The 20,140-nt window shown below is 36.6% G+C and overlaps 1 protein-coding gene across 2 annotated transcripts; it reads right to left on the bottom strand.

Moving 5' to 3' along the window:
* Window positions 1–1,366: 1,366 nt before the first annotated feature.
* On the bottom strand, window positions 1,367–11,926 carry wnt11 (wingless-type MMTV integration site family, member 11). Of its 2 annotated transcripts, none has more exons than XM_052566667.1 (6): window positions 11,708–11,926; window positions 10,048–10,258; window positions 8,720–8,946; window positions 7,255–7,532; window positions 6,692–6,984; window positions 1,367–2,647 (listed from the first exon to the last, which is right to left on the bottom strand). In XM_052566667.1, exons 2-6 carry the CDS (start codon window positions 10,128–10,130, stop codon window positions 2,473–2,475), a joined length of 1,056 nt encoding a protein of 351 aa, XP_052422627.1. In that variant the 5' UTR covers window positions 10,131–10,258; window positions 11,708–11,926; the 3' UTR covers window positions 1,367–2,472. The 2 variants fall into 2 exon arrangements, with proteins under 2 accessions (XP_052422627.1, XP_052422628.1); XM_052566668.1 differs by having other exon boundaries at window positions 10,048–10,261; window positions 11,708–11,914.
* Window positions 11,927–20,140: the final 8,214 nt, after the last annotated feature.

The raw sequence follows: 20,140 nt of genomic DNA, 5'->3' as shown, positions 1-20,140 counted from the left end.
GTCATATGAGTTGGAGGTTTACAATAATGTTGAATTATGGGGGGCTTTTGGACAGTACAAGGAATGGGTTGGGTCAAGATGTTGAAGCCACGTTTCTTTCCCACAAATGCTTGTACACTAAAATCAATATTTTTCTAAGTGAAACAAAGATTACATTTTAAGAAAAATACTTTTTTAAGAAAGTACTAGAAAATAGTTTCTACATCAAATTTTGTAAATGGTTTCGAAGTTGCGCATTACAAGAGTGAACAGACAGGATACACCTATGTTTTTGGAGCCTCTAGATCTTTAGCCTGAACCCGTGTTATTAGGATAATAACCCTAATCTGCATTGAAAGTCTGGTTCAACACCGATATGGAGAACAGGATGTAATGAGCTTGCTTACTATCTGCAATTGAATTTGGGTTATGAATGACTTGAAATGTGATGTACAAGCACGTCGCTTCCTTCTCAGCGGTCCCTCTTTACAAATGATTTTCAGTTACAGGATTTTCCTCGGCATGTGTGAAAACACCAGCGTTGTTCTTGGCCCGAGAGCAGTCTCAGCATGAAAAACCCTTATGAGTCCATGACAACAGCTTGGCTAGCTAACAAGGCGAAACTGTTCTGTATACGAACTGTGCACTTTCATCATTAAAATCCTTTCAGAATATGTGCTAATCACCCCCACACTGATTTCTTGACTACCGCAAACAAACGAAACACTGTAAAACCTCCCAAGTTTAACCAGTCTGCTTTTCTGGCCGAGATTGCACTCTTATAATCTCAGTCAACATGGAGAACATGTGCTTGCCTGGTGGTGTTCATGACCTCAAAGTGTTAAAACAGAGCTAAAGCCAAGAGGCTTGTCTTAATGCTAACCTCTTGACAATCTTTCCGCTCTGGTCGTACCATAAGAAGCAATTACGAAGAAATTTGAACGTAATAGGGAACTGAGCCTGAATTGTTTTCATGTAGCGTTTCACTCTATCTACGTCATCTCTGTTGTTGTAAACCTGAATAAAAAAAACAGTCGTACTTGCAGGTCCCGGAGTAATGGACAATTAAACACTGGAAAGAGTTGAGTTCATTGTGCCAAGCACGAGGTTTTGCTAGTGCTAGCACGTTGTTATTTATTAGCCTATGGTGTCCAAACAAACACTTTCTCAGGGTTTTTGAGTTCGAGAGACCGGTTCTTGTGTGCTTTTAGTCGGAACAATAACAAGTGTGGGATGATTTATAGAAGTGTCATGTGTAATTGTGCTAAATTGTTATTTGCTCAAGACGTGGAACTTAAATTAATGACAACTATGTTTTTGCAATCAGTCTTGCTCAACATCTCGTGAAAGTCCATTTGAATTAAAAGAAAAAAGGAAGTCTTACGAGTTTAAATGGTAAAGATTTTTAATTAGTTCATAAATATTTCTTTTTTTTAATTCAGCATACAAAAATGATAGTATGTACATCCACAGATAAGTGGTTCACGACTCTTTACGGCCATAATAGGTGACCCACATATTCTGTTCACATGCTCGGAGAGGTTTGGCATTTGAAAGTCTGCATTTTTTTTACGTTGGGTAAAATTATAACAAGGCACAACACATACAGTCCAGTCCAATGTCCTTGTTGATATAGGTGGAATAAATACAGATATTCTCCCCCTAGAGTAGAAGTAACCAACCAACAGATGGAAGCCATTGTAAGTTCCTCATTGAAAAGCCACATTTGAAATTCCCTTTGCGTAATCAGCACTTTCTTTATCTCGTCAGTCTATTAAACAGTCTTAACTGGTGAAAATCAAGTACCATCTGAGCATTGAGGTCTGAATCCCTTACAACTTGGAATGTGGAATCCTCTGGAACGTCATGCGATTCCGAAGGTTCTATGAAGAGTGCTGAAAATCAATGCCAAAAACTGGGAAAATGTACCTTTTAAAAAAAATTCAAATAAACGAACCCAAGAATTGTGTAACAAAATAGACTTTTAAGATCTGGATAAAGGAGCATATGTTTTTATGTTTAAAAAAAAAAGATGAGGAATAATAATCCTCTTGAGGACGGTGAGCTGGGTGCTTTTGACAAAAACCATGTTCATTTGTGCACTAAAAAAATAAAGTCCATCTTCTGAGTTTATAAAAGTTCATAAAGCCAAAAATAAACCATGTCTTCTCAAAAGCATATAAGATGGAAACGCGTAAGACAAAAGAAAGCCTCATTGGTAACATGCTTTGGTTATTTGTGGCCAACTAAGTCATGTAGACAAAGGTTATGATCCACACCCAGGCTGAATATATCTAGAACGGAACCAAGTCTTGAAATTTTCAGCTCGTTCAACCACAAAGTCTGGGAATTTCGAATGAGAATTCTGTCCAGTTCTGTTGCAATGAGTAGAGCGCATTCCAGATCTCCTTTATATTAGTTTAGCTGAGAATAGGTACATGTGAAGGGGATCAGGACAATTGTCAGCGGTGACCGCAGAGATGGAGAGCCGACTCATTTGCACACGTATTTCTCCACTGTCCTCTCACACTTCTTGCACGTGACGTAGCAGCACCAGTGGTATTTGCAGTGGCACCGCTCCACCACTCTCTCTGAGTATGGGTTGTAGCCTCTGCCGCAGCACATCAGATCACAGCTGTCACTTCCGCTGGAGGTTTTATTGCACTGCCTGCAGAAGAAAGAGACAAAAATATCTTTATAGTACATGCTGTATCACCAACAAACATAATAAAAACATTATTGCTGTTATTGGTTTGGCAACAAAAATCACTCATAAGGAAGGCATTTTTAGGGGACTTTTACATATTATTTAAGGGACATATTCATAATGACTGACATTTCTTTTTTTACAGGCTGTCTTAAAAACAATAATAAAACACATGCAAATATGTGTAAAAAATAAGTTTATAGAAATACATTTTCCATTATTATTATTATTATTTTAAAGATAAAACATTTAATAAAACATTTTTAATCAGCAATTCATATCGAGGAATATGGTTTCTATGATTTTATAGTTTTGATAAAATAGTATATTATGTATTATAAAATGATAAAATATATAAATATATTTTACAATAAATAAAAAGTTCTAAAAAATCCATTTACATTTATTTGACATCAACACTTTTCAATAATGAAGATGTATATTTTTTATAGAAAAATCTGTGAAAATATTTTTTTTACATTTTTATTTTGTTTGTTTTTTCTTCATATTTTTGATCAAATAGTACACTTTTAACACTTTTCTATAATGAGTGACTGATCAGTTTTTATAGAAATATCTGAATAAATCTTTTCTACATGTATCTATTATAATTTTTTTATTTAAAAAATATGAAACAGCCAATTTTCTAACATTCAAAAAATTAGAATTCTTAATATTATATATATATATATATATATATATATATATATATATATATATATATATATATATATATATATATATAATTTTTTTTTTTTTATATATATATTTAAAATTCAATATTGAGCGGGAAAAAAAATATTTACGTACTAAATATGTACATGTACACACACACACATACTAATTGACTAGTCCTAATCTAAAGTACCTAATCTAAACTGTTTTGTATATGGAATTTCAAAAACATGACTTCAAAAATACATTCACACAAATAGATGACCAAGCATTTCTGTGTGACCATAAGAGAAATTACTAAACACAAGCATCTTTTCAAACCAAGGTAAACATTTAGCCCAAACACATATTAAAGCAACAGCACTAAACCTTCTTATAACTCGTTTTAAGACCCAGATGATTCGTACCCCGGGAACATTTTCTCTTGCATTTAAGTGGATCCTGCAGACACCCTCATGTACTGAAGCCTGAGGCATCTTGAGCATTGAACATCTCTGTCATAAATCACGCTCCATACACTAGGGGTCGGCCTGTGTGTAGCCCTCTCAGTGTAAGTGCATTGTTTTATAATTGTGTGGTGTTAATGCTCAGGGTGCTGAGAGACAGACAAGAGGGGATGGCTACTACAGAACGAGAGAGAGAGAGAGAGAGAGAGAGAGAGGAGAAGAATGCTGTTATTTAAAACTAAAGTAAAAGTCTCTCCCAGGTCAATGCTGAAAGGGCAGGAAGTAAGGTAAATATGCTTTAAGACTCAATGAGTATCATATGTTCGGCTGACCTGCACCAATGTAGAGATATGTAGTAAAAAGGTTTATAATTCATTAATACACCTTAAATTAAATAAGAAAAAAGTCCAAATTTAGTACATTTTGCTTCCAAACTCCTGATGTCTCTAAAATGATCAGGTTTTACCATCAGTTTAACAATTTAGCAGCTGTGAGCAGAACTTTACGTTTCATTCCAAAGTGAAAACACATTTTAAAACATCTTTTAAACAGCGCTCACTCACTTCAAGATTGTTTCTTGTTTCTTTAGCGATACCGATCATCTCTAAGCCTCGGGGATGTTGTTCTGTCTGAACTTCTAATGCGCCAATTTCATTAATAGCAGTCTTGCGGCTCACAAAGCATGTAACTTCAGATAAGATGTGTTCAGGGTTGCACTGAGCATGTCATTTGGTCTCTCCCCATCTCTCATCGCCAAATCAGATTAGAGAAGCCATCTCTGCAGGTCTAGTTAGGGTAACACTCACGACTCATTATCTTAAGACTCTTTAAATCACAAAGAGAGGATGTGCAATAATTGCAGCTTCCTGACTTCATGAGTGAATTTCAAAAAAAAAAAAAAACGGGTCACGTTTCATCACAACATTAAGTAAAAAAGAAAAACTGAAAGAAATTTTGACATTTCAATATCAAATTATGTAGTTCTATTTTCTTAATGTGCTTAATTATTATCAGAACAACAATTATAAAAAATTAAGCACATTCTCATTATAGAAAAATTATAAAAACTTAGGATTTGCAAAAAATAAAATAAAAGAAAAAAATTGTGTCTTCAGGTGTATTCAGGTAAAACACAATTTTATAGAAAAAAAAATCTGTAATTTATCTTAAATTTTTATTTATTTTTATTATTTGCCATTATATTTTATCAGCACTTTGCATATTGAAGAAATATATTTTGGTGGTCCGGAAATTTCTTGCAGAAAATCTGTGGAAATATGTTTTCTATATTTTAAATAATTAAAATATTTTGATAAAATATATTAGTAAATAATATGGAATAATATATTTTCATGAAAATTGCATTGCCATAATTTGTTTGGACATTTGACTCGTAATTAACATATCATAATTTTATATTTCCCATTACCTATATTTTTACTACAGCAGCTTTTTTATTTTAATAAAAAAAATTAATAAAAAAAAAATAATCCAATGCTTTCTCTCTTTTGCTATATATATATAAACACACAAACACACATGCACTCACATTATTATTAGCATTACAGCAATAAGAACAAATTTCCCCCATTTGGGAGTGTGCTAAGTTGTCACAAAAATAATGTCACAGTGCAAACATTTTCTTCAGGCAAAACATATTTACTTAATACTTTCTGCTGATTTGGGGGTAAAATATGACCTTGATTTCTTCACAGGGTTCATGAAATAGATTCCCCCTCGTTGTATGGTATAATTATAATAATTGACATCAAAACATAACACAATTTTCATCTGAAGACAGCAGGTGTTTTAAAGACAGGTATGAGGTGATGGGATAAACAGAGGTGCTGAACCCCTTACATACCAGAGACCACCACTAACATGTGCGACACACATTGACGTTCTCTATTGATTACAAAACACACTAAAAAGGTTATCAGCGCACTAACCTATAATACCTATAAAAACCTAAACGCTTATGATGTTCAACTGAAAAAGTCATAGACATTAATGTATTTTATTGTTTTTGAAGCTGTAGTTAGGACTGTGTATTGCTGAAAATTCATGTCATATGAACCAATAGTTCCTCAAAGCTTAGCCAAAAAAAGCAACACAGGGCACATTTAAAGTCAAACATAACAAAAGTGAGGAAGCTGAGGTTATTCCATTCTTACCTAAATCTACACCTGTGTCTTCACTGATAAAGCAATAGGAAATAAGCAGGGAGAATTCATTGTTGGCTAATCTGTGTGTGCAGAGCTGCTATCAACTGAGAGCTCTTAGCTCTGTGAATAGCAGCATTGCTCCCAGACAGACTGTGATAAGAGTAAAGAGGACACAGTCACTCTGGACATGTCAGAGACACGCGTGTACACACACACAGTCTGGCTTTAACAAGCTTTTTTTAAGGCAAAATAGTTCCACCACAGGAGGCATCTCATAGTGCCAATTAAAAAGATCTCATGACAAGATCATTATGTTTAGAGACAACCTGCCATGTTAAAATAGTTTTTAATATGTGGAACAGTTTGTTATTCTGGTCAGTGACCAATCAAAGTTAAAAACAAGGCTTTTAAAGCAAGTTAAATTTGATTGAAGTTGGTGTAAAATGTTTACAAATGTTTTCATAATCAATCATCGCTATCAATTACAGTGTTTGTTCCTACTACAAATGATTTGTGTTCATTCACATGAATGGAATATTTAATAAAAAATAATAATTAATGAAATAAAATAAATATTTGTATTTTTTTTTTGCATTAGGGCCTGTGAAAATATCGTCAGGGAATTTTTAAACCTAGCCTGTCTGGGCTAGCAAAAAAAAAAAAAGAAGTCCTTATTGTGGAGCATTTAAGTATGTAATATGTTAATTAGTTAGTCTCACCTGTCCTGAGTACCAAAAGAGCCCAACTTGTCATTCCTCATGCAATAATCCGGTGAACTCTGCAGATAAACCAGCTCATTCTCTCGGACTGGCCGGATGTCGATATCTTTGGGGACGAGTTGTTTGCGTGTGCCCATGGGCCGATGAACCACTTTAGTGGCTGACAAATACTTGGTCTTTAGGTCCATGGCGATGTCCTTCAGGTCCTGCAGGCCTCTCCAACAGGTCCGAATGGAGCAAGAACCAGAAACACCATGGCATTTGCACTTCATAACCAGAGCATCTCGCAAAGCCTGCGCAGGGGGGAAAAGTGGAATGGATTCAGATGAAGACAATTAAAATAATACCATTTTGACAGTCTATGCAGGGAATGCAACATAAGTGAATTTGAACAGCTTTTGCTCATTACACATCATGTATCAAATGAAGAAAAAAACTTTGAAATCCAATCAAACTCAAATGCAATAGCCCATTTTAATTATAAATGTGGTTTGAGTCAGACTCATGTGATTTTGGTTTTGTATTGAATTGATGCCACATGGTTTCTGTGAGGCACCGCTTACCTGTCTGCCCACTTCACTATTGTGAAGATGCATCAGCTTGTTGGCATTTGAGCCTGACTTCTTCATCTTCATGGGGGCATCAGAAAACTTGGAGCCCATGAGGAGACCATAATGCAGGTTATCAGCACAGCCGCCCCATCTGTACCCAGGCTCTGGTATTTCTCCTGGAATCGGACCGCATGAGCACAGCCTCAGGTCTCCGGATGTGCATGCCCGTGCTATAGTGTGACTTATAGCAGCTGCGGAGAGCGCATATACAAATGCAGATTCCCTCGTTCCTAAAAGACAAAAAAAAAAAAAGATTACATTTATAGTTGCTTATATAAAAAGATAACGTGAATTCTGAATACTTTGACTTTTTACCCCTACAAAAAAGCAAAGCAACATGAGAAACCCGTCAGTACACAGTATGAAAGGATAATGGCGGAGATTATCGAACTGTTCTCACAGTGCACATATGTCATGACAAGATAATAGGTGTAGAAACAAGAGAGGCTCGACTTGACCCTGTACAAGGTACATCAAAGGCCGTCTCCTTAGCGGTGCACTTACGAGAGGCAGGAGTGCTTTAACTTCTGACAAATGCGAACGGTCTGCAGGGAAGGACGTCATACAGTTCTCTAAAACTTCAACAAGATTTAGTTTGACCATCTCTGGCATTTGGATCGAACTAAAAGCTAGTAATAAAAAAAATAGGGTGGATGATTAAGCCACCCGTCAAAGTGTAGCATGCAAGTCTCACCGCCGTGTGGAAATTCAAGACGTGACGCCGCATCGTTAATCCATGGGGAAAAAAACTATCTTTTTTGGGACTATTTTATTTAATTGATTTCATATTTCTTTAATTGGTTCACAGCTGAAAATCACATCTGTGCTGCAGGGGTCGGACGCAGGGTAAAACCGTAGGCTTCAAATGACTGTGAAACCAGGAAAAAAGGCAATTCTCTGTCCATTACTGACTAACTCGCTCAATAGCATCTCTCAATGAATAGAATGGATCCTATTGTGTGTCCTCACAGTAAACGCTGCTCCTCCGTGAAGCCTCTCATCAAACGGAGCATTGAGCGAAGAGTGATGCGCAAGAATACTGCTTGCCGGAGGTTTCCGGGTGGTTAGGGGTAAGATTGCTTTTATCATGCAGCAAGGCACTTAAATTGCTGAATTGTAGCATTTACCTGGCATAGTCTGCATTAGAGTGTTTAGAGATCACTGTAGGCTGCTTTTTAAACCATTTCCCTCATAAAGAGTTAGATGGGTTCCTCAGACCTATTAAGGCCTGAATGGAAACCACACTTGGGTATAAAGAGAGGTGTGCGGTTGCCTTGAAGGGGCTGGCAATGGACGGACAGTGGCCCTTTCGTGAATTTAGGACTTGCTGTGCCTAAACAGAACATCTGTGGATAGATTTCAGAAACTTCAACTGGAAATAAATCCTCTTTGGACATGATTTTCCTCTGTATCTCACCTCGTTCCAGGTCCGGGAGGAATTTTGGAGCGTCAATGGAGGAACAGTTCCAGCGCATGTCTGTGAAGGTCTTTTGGCAGACCTTTTTAACCTCCCGTGCTGCTTGGATGATGGTTTGCATGAGTTCCAGGTTACTCCTACAGAGCTGAGCCTGAGAGGAGATGAGGCCAGGCAACATCTTGCAGTGCTGGGTCTTGTTGATGTGCTGTGTGGTCTGAGATAGCGACCTAGATGAGGAAACGCATATGTTTCAATGAACACTGGATGTCTGTGAACTGTGTGCATTGATATAAATGTCTTTTGAGTTGTAGAAATTTAATCAACTTTTAGTTAAACAGACACTTGAAATACTCATTAAAATGTTTGGTGGTGTGAAAAGTGATCAAAATATTTGTGGCAAGTCTTGAATTTAAAGTGACTAAATGAAGCATAGTCAAATAAACATGGTTAAAGCCAACTCTAAAATATTAGGAGTAACATCAACGGTTTAAATACGTTTGCGAAAGCGTTCTCGCACGCATTTAGGCTGCGGGCTAAAATCGTTCAGTGTCTCACACAAAGGCATGCAAACAACAACCCATTCCCAGAGATAATCAATCAAGATTAGACCAAAATGGAAGAAGATTATTTCTGCATCGCTTGGAAGCAAGAAAAGGCACCAAAAAGCAATTGCCAATGGAAAAAATGTTGTTTATCTGAAAAATGCTTTGGTTATAGCTAAACGTTTAGAGAATGTTCCATGTTGCTGTCGGACAATGCCAGAGGAATTTTTGCAAGCTTAACTCATAGAAGAAAATGCAAATCATACACTTTATCTTAGAAATCATCTTTAGAGATGAAAAGAAAATATTAATTTCAGTAAGACTTTGTAGTGAAACCTTTCCGAATTGAAGCATTGCTTTTTATGATTACTTCTCTTTTCCTACAATGCACACGTCTCACTATTCGTGAGAACCAACTAATGCCCGCTCTACCTTTGCCTGTTTCAGATTAGGGGCCGCCACTTTATGTTCCATGATATGCTGTGACTGACAGACCCCTGTCTTAACCTCCGCACACACACACACACACGTATACACTCTCCGTCTTTGTTATCCAGGGAACACAGGTGTTTATGGCGGCATCTGTTTTGCATTTCTTGCCATGCAATATCAAGACTGTGGATCCCAAATTGTAGATCCATTTTTTTTTTAACCAAGCAAACATCTTTTCCCAGGTTACAATTTTTTTTTTAATTGTACATGATGTGAAAAATCAGTCAGCTTGAAAAACTTCTTGAATGCATTTTAAACAGTTTTGGTATAAATAAAGAATAAAGAGCAACTCACAGCCATCTGATTCCTGTGCACTGCTGGGACAGGAGCAGGAATGTAAGGAGACAGAGCGGGAGTGAAGGGAAGGTTCGCTTCATGCTTTACAATAAGATCAAGCTCAATCAGAAGACACTGATGCAGGTGCTCGCTGACCCCAATGCTTCTTGACACACTTATAATTAACAGCCAAAATCCATGGCACTTATTCCTTATTTCCGTCCCTCTCCTGCTTGGAAAAAATTAAATCAGATTTAGATTAAATAGATCACATGCAGCAGACCCTATGTTCATGTTATACTCTGATGATTACTAATGTGCACCAGACATACTTTGAAAAAAAAAAAATATATTTTTAAATATAAAAAAGTATTAAAAAAAATATCTTTACTATTGCTTCAGTATATTTAAGTTCTGTATTGTTATTATGTTATTCTATTGCATTACTGTATCACTTTCGTTATTAAGGATTTAATATCACTTAAATAAAAAATTGTATTTATTTATTTGTATTATTATTATTTTTGGTTTTGTATCTCCTTGTGACAAGAAAACACTGAAAAAAATGCTAATTTAAAAGTGATTAGAAAAGCACAATGTTTTATTAAAAAATATCAGTGTTTTAGTACTCTGCATGCAAATTTCTGAAATATAGGTGTGGCAGTATTTTGAATGTTATCAAATGTTCTCCGATTATTCCATCTGCTGGAATAGGAGGGCAATAAACAGTTACTAGCTCCCAGTGGACAGACTGTCTGGCCTCTGGCATGATGCTTTCACATACAGACAGTGATTGTCCAGATTGCAGAGAGCTAGCATTTTTTTCTTCTTCTTTTCCTTCTGGCTATAGACCTACACCCAGAAAACTATACATTAAAAGTGCAATTACTATTACAAACGCAAATGACAATACTTATTGTACTTATTACATTTAAAATGTTTTCTGCTGTTGAACTAACCACTATAATTTCAACTGTAATAATTTCTATAATTCTATTTTCAGTCGTTTTCATCAATAACAAAATTTAATGTGCAGATTGTAACTTTTACACTACATTGATTTTACTAACAAAATTTAAGCAGCAACTAAATGTTTCTTATTTTCAGTTGTAATGCGCTCTTTTTAAGTGAACTAAATATAAACAAATACAGTGTAGTTTATAGCCTATGCATTATCTATACCCTAATTTAGATACCATCGTATGGCCAGCCATACGCAATCCAAATATTTTAATATTTCTTCAGCCCTCTTATACAGCCTATGTATAATTAAACAAATCTCCATATGATATATAAATAACAGATATATATTTAGAGATATGAGCGATTAACTTTTATTGTGTGTAGATGCAAAAGCAATAAAACAGCTGTTTCACTCTTGCAGGCTGCGATTTCTCTAATATTGCACTTTATCTTTTATCTATTGTGTTTCTTTTTCTTTTTCTTTTTTACCTCGGGAGGAAACGAGGTGATTAAAATGTAATTATTTCACTCGATATAATTAGCTGGTCTACTATGCAGATTACTTCCCTGTCAATTTACTTTAAACTGCAATAGGGATGATATTTAAAAGCTAAAACATCTTTATAAGTAAATTGAGATACGCAATCTCCAAGTTAAGAAAGGGTAAGTTAAGAAACTTTGCGCACAATAAATGGTAAAGCACTGTCATCCTTACCTTTATCAAACGGAGACTGAAGCCAAAAAAATGTCCAAAGTAATCCAAAAGTGTGTTTTATTTAAATCCAGCCAAAATTCCCTAGCCAAAGGTTTAAATGTGCGTTAATCCGTTTTTGTAAAGTCCAACTGAAAAAGCATCGTGCAACAGTCCACTGATAAAGAGATGTGTGTTGATTTTGCAGTGCGGTGTTGGTCGCGCGCTGGAATCTGCTGGACTGACGCTGCAGACGGAGCTCGAGACTATATGAGCCCGCGCGCCACTTTGATCTCGCGCTGATGTCAGGGTCCATTAGCATAACAAAGTGGTTAAGGTTTCCAAGCCAAAAAAAACGTTGAAAATATGATCAGTGACAGTCCGACATCTCTCTACTTTTGAAAAGGAATTTCAACTTTTTTTTTAAAGGCTATTTTCATTCTGGGTTAGTAGTCGAAAAGGTGCGGTTTGTGTCCCTCATGAATAGCCTATGTGTGTACAAGATGAGTTTGAAAAATCAACACAAACTCTGTTACTGTTATATTGTAGGCAATTATTATTTTTTTGTATTACCTCTTCTGTTTCCAACTTATTCCAACACACACATTTCAGTGGAAAAATATATTTGTATTTATTCTATAAATAACTTTAGATTTGGTTAGAATAAAAAAAAAACTGTTGTTTGTGTATAACTATGCTCTATTAAAATAATTTACAATTCCATAAATGCATAATGACATCATCATCCTTTCAGGATGTGAACTCAAGGACAAAGGTGTGATATTAGCACTTCATCATAGATTTTGTCAGTAGGGCATGATTTTAAATAGTTCACCCTGTCGCCATTATTTTGTACAGTAGTGATTTTTGGAGAAGTTACTTGTTCAAATATAAGCATTAAATTTCCTTTTTAATGAACTACTCATGATATCATGCCAACAGCTAGTATTATATTTTAAAAACATTAAATGGAATGGACACCCTATTACTAATTCCCTGCACTGTAATCCTCAAGAGGTTAAATTAGTGAAAAATCGAGGGAGCATCCATTTCAGGAAATAAAATCACTGAATTTGCTACAACGCTGGAAATATTGCAATTCTAGTGTTTGCATGGTCCATAAAATTAAGTAGGCTATGCAGCTGTATGCCAGAGTTTCCACATTCATGCCGTTTACAGTCCTGTACACGGCCCATACTGGCCACTCCAAAAACAAGGCAATTTTCCAAGGACGCTAATAATGATTTCAACGTGATGAATACTTCCTGATTCACGTTTCACATTAGCCACTATATGACAAAGGTTCTTCATCATTTCACACGATAAATGTTTAACCTCGAGAAATACTCCCAGTAGCCTATTGAAGTCCACATCTGAGCAAAGATATTTCCTAATTTATAAAAATGAGCTATTAAATTCTTTTGTTGTTTTTGGTCTATCAAGAAGTATAAAAGAGTCCATTAAAGGATTCATTATCATTATGGATTGCTAATAATAAATATAAATGTGTTGAGAAAATATTGTTATAGAATAAAATATAGGCCAGTATCTGTGTCTATTTATTACAGATCACACCACACACAATGGCTAATTTAATATCTTAACCATCTAGCGTAACTGTCATTTTAATACTGTCTATGGTATAATAAAAGTCAAGATGTTCTCTGGCCATGTGTTTCTCTTATTAACCTGGCTCTCTGGTCCAAAAAACGCCTCCTGCAGTGAATTCCGTAACACTCACAGAAGTTTCCCCTGTAAAACACACCACACAACCCAATTTTCAAATAACGACGCAATTAAAATACAATCATTAAGACTTTTTCCACTGTTAACGGTATCTACTGTTTTATATAAAGTGGGCAATTCCACTGATTTTGTGGTTAAGTGTTTAACAGTAGGTGTGTGAGTATGAAGTCTGAAACAAAAGAGCAAACAAAAAAACTAAAAAAACAAAAACAACAACAACAAAAAAAATCAAAGCTTAAGTGCAAAAAAAAAAAATATAATAATTACATGAAATTTATGGCAAATTGCTTGTAAAGTTCAAAACAGTGTTACAATAGTAAGGTCAAAGCAGATACTTTCCAGTAAATAAGCAATGAAAGTCTTTTTTTTTATTCTATCCATTTTTCCTACCATTTACATATTTTTTTTATAACAATTGCAAATGTTTGATCAAGGTTATACTCTGACGCTCCTCAATATCAAAAGACGCCCCATGGATGTTTCTCGCTATTTAGTTGAATCGAACTGCACAGATCCCATTTGTTCAAGGTCTTGCGTGTGTATGAACGCCAGGCGCTACTTATAATCTTGAACTGTTTTTACTTATGTGCAGTAAATCACACAGTGTAACCTTGATTGACCGACCGAATGCCTTTCTTTTCACGTCCTGGCGCATAATAAAGCATAGTGAAGGATGTCAGGAAGACAAAATGTCACACAGACTTAAATCATTCACTCTAATGAGGCCTGCGAGAGAGGCATGATATTGGAAACTGTAAGCATTACTATTTTAGTTTAATTGATTTAAGAAATAATCTAATAAACTAATCCTTCTCTCACAGCTGAAACTAAAGCAGCAAACAAAAAAAAGAAGATAAAAGAGGGCAGCATGTATATTTAGAGCGAAATTTGATACTTTTAAGAGGTACAAACCAAGAATTGCCGAAGCATGACATTTCCTTTGCCGCCAAGCTGCACCGTTTCAGCTCAATATAACGTGAAATGCCCATGGAGCTCTAATCTCGAACCAAAGCGATGGGAAAGCAAATATATGCATTGTTTCACTAAACACATCTGCCCACAGCAAATGATTTAAATATGCGGGAATGGGAATTAGCCAAACTGAGGGGGATGTGCTGGAGATAATAGACTTTGGACATGAATAAAAACCACAGGCCTTTTTTCCGAGATTCAATGCATTCTGAACATTGTGGACAGATGGAAGTATCAATAAATGGGACTTGTTTTAATGTTGAAACAAACTTATTTATGATCTGTTATGTGAGGTAAACAAAAATACACATTCATATCTTTCAGAAAGCTAATTTTGATGGGGTGTAAAGCCATAATAGCAGCATGTTTATGGAAAAACTAAGTCCTACAGCCATTTTATGAGGGATGTGAAAAGCATCTAGTAGCAGTGAGATGTGAATGGGCATGAACTCTTAATATCAGGTCAAACGGGACTGAAGACCGACCAAAAGAGCCGTGACCTCTCTAGTGTGTCTGTGTTAGAGGTTTTAACACGCAGGCTCTCAATTCCTTAATGTACCAGGATCAACACCACAGCCACTTTGATCTTCCAGCCTTCTTCTACCAGCATTGAGAGTCCTACATAGCCTTAGGCTGGTCCATAGAGGGCACAAAGGCTACTTCGGTTTATATAACTGAAATAATGCATGGAGCAGAAAAAATACATGTGCTTTGAATGAGAAAATTTCTTTTTTTTTTTACATTTCGCATTTGAAACGTTAACTTGATTTAGCAATTTTAGACATTTTTTGGTGGCTGTCCATGTGTGAAGTTTAATGCAGTTACTGAGACTAATGATTTACGTTTGCACAATGAATCATTTGCGGCAGCTGTGCCAACTGCTCAGCACTATTTGTCTTCTATCTGAGACATCATCAGACATATAGCACCATTTACCCTGACACATATTCAGATCGTTCATTCTGAGCTTGTTGAATGAGTGCAGAGACACAGTGCCCCCCGTCCCCTGACGTCTCAGGTCTCTGCCCTGCTCACAGCTGTCTCGTGTCTCAGCGACTGTCAGTGGCGCAGAGCTAGAACTGCACGGCTGCATCTGAGCTGCACATCACACTCCTGATATGTAATCACTAAGAATGCAAAGTTACAAGAACAAACAAACTTCAACCAAAGACAAAATAAATCTGTCCTAATGCCTCTTAGGTTTAAAAAATAACTTAATATTGTCATCAGCAGCAAAGATGTAATGTCTTGTGACATATTATATAATAAAACTTGTAAAAATTGTGTCTGTGTGTCTACATTCATGCACATAATATCTACATGTAAATAATCTACTACACCACTCAAATAATAAAATAACAAAAAACTTTTGTTCCAGTAAGCAATATATATTGAATTTCAGACAGGTCTAACTTGAAATAGAAAAAGTGAAAAATGTTGCTCTGTGTGAATGCAAGTCTCCAGCAACGAATGGTTGGAATCATTACCCATTTGAGGAAAAACATCTACACCGTCCAAACAGAACACAGCAACAATGTTGATTTGAAACATTGTTCAGCAGCTCTGTGTCTCCGACAAATACAGAATCCATTTGTTTGAGACACAAGAAAGGCGGCAGCGTCTGTTTGGTGGTGTCTGCTACGCCGTGATGGAGAGTCTGTCGTTGACTGGCTGTTTAAACTAGAAGGAAATGCATCATTTTGGCTGCAGCACTGTGTCCAGCCAGTTTATTTAAGCTAAGGTGGGAGAAGCTTTGTTTTGGCTGTTCTTTTGAAACCTGTTTTAATTAGGCAATCTCATAAAAACAAATCATGATTTAATAGGCAACAAAGAAAGACCTGACAAACAGCTTATGTCGGCATGCCAGTATCCTGAGGTTTTGTTTCTATTGCAAGCACGGTGGTGCTAATGTTCAAATGGCTTAAATGTAAACAAATTACTGTTTAGAAGAACATTTTAGGAAGTTTACATACACTAAACATAAAGAATGAGAACCGCTCCCCCCTTTCCCCCCACAATTAAGATTCTTACTATATGCCGAAACTAATTTAATGTTTTCAGTGCACAAAAAAATAACAGAACATGCTTTTGCGTCTGGGTTTGTGTGTTCTCAGGTGCTTTTTGCTGTGAAAACACTAGGACAGTCACACTCAGCAGGAGAACTCGGAGAGAAAACGCTCAGCGTCCAATTCAGACTGTTTAGAGAGTTTCGACCTGTACTTCAGAAAGGGGCCATTTGTTTAGGACTGGCCCTCTCTCTGCTCTTTGAAGGCGATGGTGCCTTTCATGTACCAGATGGGAGGTACTTTCAAAAACACAAGTGACTTGTCTCACTGTATGGGAACATGCACCCGTTTGTTTTCTGCTATTGGTGTCTGGTAACATTTGCTACTTCAAAGAAGTCCCTCTTGATATGGTTATATGCAAACTGATTTGGAAAATGACAAAACTTGCTACAAGCAGAAGTAGACCTTTCATGAAAGCAAATTCTATAATCATTAACAAACATGCAAGGAACTTAATGCTCTGCAGCTTGTCACTGCAGTGTTGTAGCTGTGTGGGGTTTGATCCCTCCATTTGTAAATGATAAAATAGGTGGGAAAGACAAAGCGAAGGGGAGGAACAATGAACGCTTGTTCACAAGTCAGTGTGAAACTTACAGACATGGCCTGACAGACATCGCCTTGTGTGTCCATGTTGTCCAGTCCACATTTGAAAGAGCATTATTTTCCCCTCAGTACAAGATCAAAGCCTTTACCCATCTGCCAAGGAGAATGCTGGGACAGGCGATACAGATGAGATAAAATCAGTATCACAGCGATTTTATCGGTCAGAAGAGATGCACTTGTGGTAAGAGAGTTTTCTACTGAAAACAAGATCAAAAGAAGCTGCTCATCAACAAAAGTGGGCAGGTTATAGAGGTTTATACAGATGAGATATAACCACTGTCATTGGAAATGAGACGACTGACAGAGCAGCAAGATAAAAAGCCACTGTGCAACATAAGAGCCAGAGGAATACACAACGAATACACAGGACATCATGTATGTCTAATGTATCACTACTATTTCAGAATAAAATAGTCAGTATCTATTTTAGCTGTTCACACAGTCAGTGTTTGACAACTAGATAACAACAGGGTAGACTCTTGTTATTGCCAGGAATTTTGGATCCAGTCTCCTTGTAAGATCCTGGTAGAAGATATCGATGTTGTCTGTTGTTGTTGTTATATCAAACTGCTTCACAACAACTTCCCATAAAAAGTGAGATATTCCCTTTTATTTGTAATGACAAATATTATAAACGATAAACCAAAATTAAGAAAATCAAACAACAAGGATGTGTGGCTGTTCTCTTGAAGCTACACACATGGGTTGTCACCTGTAACCTTTGTGATAGCAATTGTTTATCAGTGAAATCTTAATCAACCCATAGCTATTTTTATACCTGAGTGAAGCGCATTTGAGTTGCGTACCTCTGATCTATCTGACTATTTAAAACCTAGATAACACACACACACACACATCTCAGTCTGTGTAAGTTGGCCAAAAAAAAGGCATTACATGCATACATGCAGAAAGTGGCTATTGCATTTTATGATGTGACAACTAGTTATTATTCAGTAGGGTCCAGTTCACACATCAGGGGTTTAAAATGCATCTAGCAGATAGTGGCTAATGAATCTGAAGTCTTGCACATTGACAGGAAACAGCTTGCACTTTACTTAAGAGAAATAAGATGGATAGAAAGAGGTTGTCACTCTTGTAAATCCGTGAGTAAATGTAACCATATTAGGCACTTAAATACATAACTTACCGCAGTCTGCTGCTGTGTGAACATGGCCTATTATAATAGACTTTCACCTGACTTGCAGAGTATGTATATCAGTTTCTGAAGATTAAGAGAATTTGAACCAATGAGAGAATAGAGTTTTCTGGGTGGTAAGAGCACAGACTTGGCAAAAGTTTTGTGTCTAGATGAACACTGATCTACTAAGGCGGTGGAGATTAACAGGGCAGAAAGAGGTAACAAGTAGAACAATAGATAAACTGTACAGACACATCTGTTTTTGATCAATAGCCTTCTGTAGGATTAAAGCAAAAAGAAACCAGAGTACCAGGGTCGGTTATAAAAACTACAGACGCTCCGATCTACAAGCAAAGTAGTCGGGAGAAAAGGCTGCCAGAGTGGTAACCTAATCACTCCAAATCACAAGATAATCCTACTTGCGCTCCACTCTTACAGCAGGGCATTATTCATATCGGCAGGCACTCAGACCTCAAACTCTCATAAGCAAATTAATCAGTGAGACACATTCCTAATACTTTTGAAATAGAAAGCCATAAAGCACAAAGTTATTTCAAGAATTCTAATAGCCATATTAATCTGTCAAAGATATGCCCATTTCATTTCCAGTGCACTCAGGTTCAGTTATAAGTGTAGGGGAGATAGTCGAAACACTAAAACCACTACAGGTTAATCCATGGCATTTACATACATGAGAGCTGATGTAAAGGTCTAAATTTACATGCAGAGTACATGGACAAAAAAATAACAATATATATATTTTTAAGTGTTTACGGTACTGACCAACATATTTGACATTGGAATAACTCAAACCAAATGCGTTATTTGTAGGTGGTTCTTAGATTTTGGCTAGGGATTGCCGGCACGGAAACCTTGAAATAAAATCCTGTTAAGCCCCCTGCCTTTCTCTCAGGAGTATAGTTAAAACCATGCTGTGCATGGACGTGATTATGCACTGCCACAGATCCTACGGCATGGCCCAGCCTTGACTTCCAGCAGGAAACAAGCTCAGAAGTTCAATTAGGGCAATTCTCAGTTTGGCCAGGAGATTAGCAGGCGATATAATACAATCAAACAGAGAGTGATGAAATATATTACATACTTTTTAATCATGCATTTGAAAGAGTACATCTGATTTTAGAACAGATTATAAGATTACTGGCAATTTAGAATTTAGAAAATGCTTATAACAAAAGCTGATGGTGGGAGAGTCTCTGAAGGTTAGAGAAGACCGGAGGACTCTGACACAATCCTGTCTGCAAGCAGCACTGCCGGGCTGCCCAACCATCAGAGGAGATGGATATGTTTGCTCTGTGGATGAGCAGGGGTAACACGAAGAGATAGTTCTTTCACACTGGTCTGAGCAGACACAGTCAGACCCTTGTTCTGAGAGGAGGGAGAGGGCAGCTCTGTTTCTGCCTACAGACAGAGAATACATGAGCCCTCTACAGTGTGATCAGAGCAGAGGATGCTCCAGATGAACACACAGAGTGAAACAATGTCAGACTGAGTGCTTTTGGAGGAAAGAGAGAGGAAATGTACTAATCCCAGATAGCAGGTCACAAGAGAAAGCATATCTTGGCATTTCAGCTGCTGTTAATGGCTCCTGGGGTTTTAAGGCTCATGTTATAAGCCTGGAAAAGGTTGCCAAAAGAACAAGAATTCAGTCCTTAAAGATGGGCTAGATCTTCATAGTTGAAAGTTTAAAATAATCAAAAAAAAAAAAAAAAACATTACCTGAGCAACGGTGTCCACGAATCTGCAGTATTGCTGACAATAAGATGTATATTTTGTGCCTGGAATGATAATACACAAACTCGAGTTGTAACTCCTGTACTTAATGAAAATTTAAGGGTTTCTAAAGATAAGGATTAAATGTGAAGGTAAAATGTCGGACTTGAAACTTTTTTGACAACAATTAATATCACTAGG

This window comes from Carassius gibelio, chromosome B10, assembly GCF_023724105.1.
Source record: "Carassius gibelio isolate Cgi1373 ecotype wild population from Czech Republic chromosome B10, carGib1.2-hapl.c, whole genome shotgun sequence".
Classification (NCBI taxonomy): Eukaryota; Metazoa; Chordata; class Actinopteri; order Cypriniformes; family Cyprinidae; genus Carassius; species Carassius gibelio.
Note: the sequence above shows the minus strand (reverse complement) of the source record. Positions and strands in the feature narration are given on the sequence as shown.